Source organism: Eleginops maclovinus, chromosome 11 (assembly GCF_036324505.1).
Source record: "Eleginops maclovinus isolate JMC-PN-2008 ecotype Puerto Natales chromosome 11, JC_Emac_rtc_rv5, whole genome shotgun sequence".
NCBI classification, from domain to species: Eukaryota; Metazoa; Chordata; class Actinopteri; order Perciformes; family Eleginopidae; genus Eleginops; species Eleginops maclovinus.
The window spans coordinates 25,112,680-25,120,112 of NC_086359.1; the positions used below are offsets into that span (position 1 = coordinate 25,112,680).

The window sequence follows — 7,433 nt, forward strand, 5'->3', positions numbered from 1 at the left end:
TAAGACTGCTGAACTCCTGAGCTCTGTGAATGTCTACTCACATCTGTTACAGACATATATATTATACACATCTGCCATACACATCTGTTTACAGTACACATATATATATTAGTGCTGTCAAAGTTAATGCGTTAATTTTGGCGATTAATTTTAAACATTTAATGCATTCAAATTTTTTAACACAATTAACGTGGTTTTGTTTACTTCCGTTGGCGGCTGACCCATAACCTTTGGTCACATGCGCGGGCAAACCGCGCAAACATCTATCCTAACTAAAGGAGAGTCTATGGCGGAAAGGTGGATAAGGACGGACTTTTAGGGGGAAATTTCATTTTAAAAAGTTGCCGGACGGCTCGTTTGACAAAACCAAGGCAATTTGCACAGTTTGCAAAGCCGAGTTTAATTACCACAGAAGTAACACGTCTTTAGCGTATCACCTCAAAGCAAAACACCCTGCTGAAATCACCTCCACGGGACCGCGCCAGTCTACACTACAGGAGCGTGGCACTCGTGGGCGAATAACGAAACCTGTAAGTGAAAAGTTAACCAATTCCTTGGTTACTTGGATAGTTAAAAACTGCCGCCCAGTTAGCACAGTAGAGGATGATGGACTGAGAGAAGTCATTCGTGTTGCATCGGGAGATACCTCTTATAATTTACCCTCGAGAGGATCCATCGTGTCAAGAATACACACGTTGTATGAGGATGAGAGGGCAAAGCGGACGAACATGCTTGAGCAAGCAAAGCACATCGCTGTCACAGGTGACCACTGGACGTCTGTCAACAACGATAATTATTTGGGCGTCACAGCGCATTTCATTGATCAAGACTGGACTCTGCAGTCGTTTGCACTTACTGTGAGTAAAACCGAGGAGCGACATTATGCCGAGGCGTGTGCTAACCATTTTCTGGATGTTGCAAACGAATGGTAATCAAGGAAAAGTTGACCACACTCTGCACTGACAGCGCTTGTAACATGGCTTCTTCCATTTGAACACCTGCCTTGCATGGCCCACTGTCTGCAAAGAACGGTCACAGTCTCACTTAAAGACAGTGGATTTGAAAGTGTTCTGGCCAACTGTCGCAAGATTGTCGGGCACTTTAAGCATAGTCCATCTAACGCTCAGGAATTAAACGAACAGCAAGTTGCACATGGACTTGAGCAACAATCACTTGCTCAGGACATTGCAACAACATGGAATTCTACGCTGAAGATGGTAAAGAGGATGCAGATAAACAAATCTCCACTGACCATTACCCTGGCGCAGCAAAAGAGCAAAGCTGCCATGTTGACTGACCAGGAGCTTGCCAAACTGCAAAACCTGGAGGAACTACTTGAACCTTGCAGGTAAGTTATTTATTTCTTGTTTCTCCTCCCCCTCTTTCTTTCTCCCTATATCCTGTATGTATGTGTACCGTTTTCTCTCTCTCCCTCTCTCTCTGTCACGTGTGTGCTCTCTCTCTCTCTCTCCATCTCGTGTGTGTATGTTGTTTTCTCTCTCTCCCTCTCTCTTTCACGTGTGTGTGTGTGTGTGTGTGTGTGTGTGTGTGTGTGTGTGTGTGTGTGTGTGTGTGTGTGTGTGTGTGTGTGTGTGTGTGTGTGTGTGTGTGTGTGTGCACTGGTTCTCTGTGTTGTTAATAAAGATGTACTGAAATGTTTAACACCTTGTGCTTTCCATTGCAGATATGAGACTGAACTGCTGGGGGGAGAGCAGTATGTCTCATGTTCAGTGGTCTTGCCAGCCTTATGCCACTTGTTCAGAGTTATGGAGCCCTCAGACAATGATCCAGTTTATCTTCTGATGTTCAAGAAGGCCTTTACCACAGACCTAGCTCAACGGAAGGATAGCACCAACCTCAAATGGCTGAAGATCACTACTGCCCTTGACCCTAGGTTTAAAGACCTTAAGTGCCTTCCAAAAGATGAAAGGAGTGAGGTGTGGGCTTCAGTACGTGACCTGATGATGAGAGAGACACGTGCACACCAACCACCTGCTGAGACAACAGAGGACCCATCACCAAAGAAGAGGAGGAGGATGTCCATGTTGCTGTGTTCTTCTGATTCAGATACAGATGACAAGGAGGAGTTTTTGGCTCTACAAAGCAGAGCCAAAAATGGACATAGAGGGGTGTCCACTACAATGGTGGTCAAAGAGAGAGGGAGCACATGCCAGGCTGGCACTCATTGCACGCAAGTACCTGTAAACCCCTGCAACCACAGTGCCTTGTGAGAGGTTGTTCTCACTCTCAGGCCACTTCATTCAAAAGAAGCGAGCTTCTTTGTCCCCTGATAACGTAAACAAACTGGTCTGCCTCAGTAACTGGCTGAATGTAAAGAAGGACTAAATAAATTATGTCTATGGAGTGAAAAATGTTCAATGTTCTGAATAATTTTTTGTATTTGCACTGTGCATATGTGCACCTTAAGCCATTAAAATGGTCTTTGAATTTAAATATACTTTGTCTGTGTTTATTCTACATTAATTTGATGATTGATTTAACATGAATAAATAGAAAAATGCAATTCATTTATTGATAGATTAATCGCAATTAATTACAGAAATGTGTGTGATTAATTCGTTAATACTTTTTAATCGATTGACAGCCCTAATATAAACATACATATATATTATACACATCTGCCATACATATCTGTTTATAGTACACATATCTATATATTATACATATCTGCCATATACATCTGTTATACATAATATATGCATCTGCCCATACCTCCTCATTCAACAGTGTAAAGTGTTTAAATACTTTCAATGTATTCCACATATGTATATATTTCACATCCTCAAATCTTTATTGTTGTTATTTTAAATATTCTTCTCTCTTTTTGCACTATTTTATTTATCTTATTTGCACCATGTATGTTGAGTTGTTGGAGGAGCCTGGGATATAAGATTTTCATTGCCAACATATACGTTGTATATGCTGTGCATATGACAAATAAAACCTTGAAAACTTTTGTCTGGCAATAAAGAAAGACTATCTGAGGCAGACGCCTGTTCTCCTTTCTTCACCTTTAACATATTTCACATTATTATCATGAAAACATCACACCCTGAATCCCCATTCCCAGTCAAGCCACTGTGCTGCACTCTGCTGAAGGTCTTGAGAAAGTCTTGTGCTGGTCATTTTCAGTTTTCGTTTTCGGTCAATAATTCAGCACCTCATCTGTTCCTTTAAGGAGTTACACTCTGTCTCAAACGCAGTCACAGATGTTATTTGAATGTACCACTACTCCAGTGTGTCTAAATCTCCTGGAGGTTTACATAGATATGCTGATAACAGTAATACGTGCATTAAAAAAAGACGGAGGAATTGAAACTCACGTAAGGAGCAGACTCCAAAGTGTCTGTGTTGACGATGATCGGGGCGGGGCTGGCCTGTGAGAGAGACAGAAGGGGAAGAAGAAGGGGGAAACTCAGGATTAGTGATCGGGCCCACCGCTGTCTTACTTTCCATAAATGTCCAGGGGACAAGCTTGTGGATGTCTGTATCATCAACAATTGAACAGACTTCCATTTGCTGAATGGCAGCAGAAACACCCTCCTCTCAAACACAACACTCAGTGATTACAGCTGGGGGGGGGAGAGTAAGGAGTGGACGCAGTGTGTTGCCTTTGAACAGATTTACAAATAGCACAGACACCCTGGCATTTTGATAGCAGAATGTATGATTCACTCAGGACAGTGTGTTGAAATGTGCCATGAATGCCTGCTTAATGACACCAATGGTAAGACTTTCAAAACCTATTCGACCAACAGCTTTTCGGGCTGATGACATCATTCCTCCCAGCCTTTATGGCTCTGCAGCATGGCTCTCCAGCTGCTATTCTATATTGGAAATGTGACCTACAGTCAGGTAATAATATTGCAGTCATAAATTGTTCAGTATGAAATGAAACCAATGTCACACAGTGCTCTCAGAACGCGTTCCCCTGATGGCCTGTTGAAAATGAGCAGATGGTTAAAGGCAGGACTCCCAACAGACCGAACATCCCGACAGCAGATAGGAGGAGCATTGAGAAAGAAGTCAAATGACTAAGAGTTGATCTGAGTCAAGGAGCAAATTGAGCCATCTGGGGGTAAATTGACTAATTGACTTTTTCAAGTTTAAAACTGAGCAGAAGTTAAAAATGTGTTACTGGTTTATATAGGCTGGTCATAATCGTTGTTATTCTCTCATCTGTCTATTACTTTATTATCGAAGAACTCATCCCCTGTAGTTTTATTGAAGGCTGTAGCTCTTCCTAAAGATGTTGCTTCAGGAATACGGCAGGAAAGATGGTGACGTGCCTTAAAATGATTGAACCTATCTAGACCTCAAATAATAGAATTCATTCTATCCAGATACTGTATTTAGCTACACAAGACCAGGTACCCTGAGCTGACCTACTGGATCATGTGACAGTGTAAAACTACACTGAAATAGCTTTTTATACTACTGAGACTTAACTTAACTTAAGTGCCTCGTGGAGGGTAAGTTGAACCACTGGCTCAATTTGCCCCACCGTCTATCTTAATCGTTCCTGCTAATCTTTAGCTAAATGATTCACATGGTTTATACCTTGCTGAATAACCAACATGTTGGATACATATTTTCAGAGCTGGAAACATTAGCTTTGACAGGACAGTGATTATACCTGACATGTTGAAGATCTACTTTGATGAACAGAACATGGTTTATTGTGAATAAAACACATTTACCCCTTTACCATGTGCTGCTCTCCATCACAGCCAAAGAGAAATGATGGGAGATTCCTGAATTTATGGTCACAGGACAACATGTGCACAGTTCCCTAGATAAAGGGGGGGGGGGGGGGGATTCATCCCCTTCTCACTGGCTCATCTTACCCCACTCTCACTGCAAGAGCTGATGCTCAAAGATGCATTTGGAGATTCCGTTGACATTTTTTCCTTTGGTTTACCCGCACAAAATGAAACGACTCAAACAAACAAGGGCTACTCCTTATGCTGTAAATAATTCAAATAAAATATATAAAAAGTATTTCAACCACTTTGTGCACGATATGATAACATTACATCACTTAAAATCTTCACATTTTAAGAGCACTATCCTATCACAAATCCTCACTTGAAACGTATTTGACATTATGAGCGGGATGACACACTTTCTCTTTTCATACAGTCACATTCAAACTGCCAACACTCTCACATCATTCAAAAAAGCCTTCAAAACTCATCTGCTCTCTCTTGCTTTTCACTGCTCACCCTCTATCCCCCTGCCCGACTGCTTCCTTAAACTTAGTCTACGACTTTTTATGTATTTTGCCATTATTTTCTCAATTTATTTACTTGTAAAGCGTCTTTGAGCCCAAGGAAAATGGCTATATAAATAACATGTATTATTAGTATTATTATTAGATGAATGCTGCTGCTGTTGCAGAGTCACAGTCCATCACACACTGCTGTGAACGCTGCTTGGTCATCAGTGCGGCGCCACGGTGTCTTATACACAGCTACTCCCAGGAAACCGCTATAGGACCTGCTGATTATCATATTCCTGGAGACTAGCCTTATGATGAATGAAATGGTATTAATTCAAATGATACACTCTTACGGTTAGTACGTGGTATAATTATCAGGACCACACATTTACCATATCAACTCTTTCTTGCTGAACAAGATCTAATCATTGTTTTGCTTTGAAGCTGTAAATTATATTCAATAATAGTTTTTATGTATTAATTTTCAAGAGACACATTTTTGTAACAATAATTTGAATTAATTCGGCAACGGCCAAAGTTATTTCTGTTATGCTAAATCTATAAAAAAAGAAAAGAAAAATGGCAGTTGTGGGCCGTGATAGGCTGACTTATGACTTAATGTAGGTCTGGTTTATTCTATGTACTTACTATATTCACCTTTGTATTCACCCCTGACCAAATGAATTAAGCCCTTTGGAAAATACAGATGCATTTTACTACTGGAAATGAAGAACTGACTGGCTGTCATCAATAACAATCCAATAAAAAATTCACTGGTGTTATTTTTGGCAGATCTCACACATCTGTGAGTGGCAGTGATGTAGACGAAAACCAATGAGCAGTGTTTCCAGCAAGAATCCTCCACACACACCACAATAGATCATCATGTTGGATTAGAATGAGTAATGCAATGGACTAGCAGTTAATAACACAAGAGCTTGTGCCTGGTTGGATTCTGCCGTCACACTGAGCCAAAACACATTCATCAGGAGTGTAGCAATTGAGAGCTAAAACGGGCTCTCAGATATTTGACCTGAGTGATGACTTTTTAGTGACGTGAAAGAAGAAGAGTGAGCTCATGGTTTTGAGTTATTCTTTAGTGTTAAGAATATAATGAGAAGTGATTACAATATTGATCATTTCGCTCCAGTAGAGCACACCAAAAAATGTATGGCATTTCAAATGTAGAAAAAAGACATTCCACTGACATTCAGCACAAATTGGATTCACTAATAGACCACCAATCACCAACCTCAAGACTTAAGATAACTGTTACTGTTTTTGTTCTCAGGTCAATAGCAGCCTCTCATATATAATGTTGAAACATCACAGAGAGAGTTCCTCAGAGAGAGCAGATACTTTCAGCTAACAATGTACGTGGTAAAAATAAACTGAAAAATATGCTTAAATACATGTTATTACTTTGATGCTGCAGACAGTTTTAACTCTCACTTTTCTTTTCTTACATTACCCAGCATCACATGACATGGATACCACTGCTACGATGAGCCATGTGCAGCAGGCAGAGACTCTGGAGAGGGAATGGCCACTCAACTGCACACTGAGAGGCCATGCTTTACTGCACTCATTCCTCTCTCTGTTCATGCTTCCTAATATTCACGTGATATCAGCCTCCAACAACACATGAAGCCAGTGGTCCAGTAGCAACAGTGCGTGACATGTTCAGGGGCTTTAATTCAGCTATACACTATATCAGTGATTATAGTTATTTTCCAAAAAAATCTTCCGGCTATCTGATGCTTTCAGAACAGACGCCGTCCTACATGGCTAGCTCCTCATTAATAACATTTGACTAAAACTCCAGTAAGAAATTAGGATTTCCATTTGAACACATGAATAACAGATGACAAAATGTTGTGCATTTTGTCTTTTCACTTTAAACTTGACCTCTAAGATTGTGCTTTATCAACGAAGTCTTAAACTCCTAACTGGTAGTAGGAAGGTGTGAAAGCGTTACTGTGAAAACTGTCATCTGCACAGCCAAACATGCAGCATCAGTCTGTCAGAGTGAGCTGCTTGTATTTCTTCTTGTTGCTCAATAATTCAGCAGAACCTCTATGTACAGTGGCTCATGAAAACAGGGAAATGTATCAATAATTCACTGGCATGTCATGTAAAAATAGTCAACAACACAATGTGAGACGTCATGCTAAAGTATGGTTGGAGTGAG

The 7,433-nt window shown here is 40.6% G+C and overlaps 1 protein-coding gene across 23 annotated transcripts in view; it reads right to left on the bottom strand.

The window, feature by feature from the left end:
• dlg2 (discs, large homolog 2 (Drosophila)) overlaps positions 1 to 7,433 on the bottom strand; it is a 186,728-nt gene that overhangs the window by 60,354 nt on the left and 118,941 nt on the right. For all 23 annotated transcript variants that reach the window (XR_010166744.1, XR_010166743.1, XM_063894821.1 and 20 more), the window contains one exon: positions 3,345 to 3,398. Coding sequence is in view for 21 of the 23 variants with exons in the window: in XM_063894821.1 (XP_063750891.1) it covers positions 3,345 to 3,398 (54 nt within the window). In the remaining 2 variants the exon portion in view is untranslated. The remainder of the gene's footprint in view (positions 1 to 3,344; positions 3,399 to 7,433) is intronic.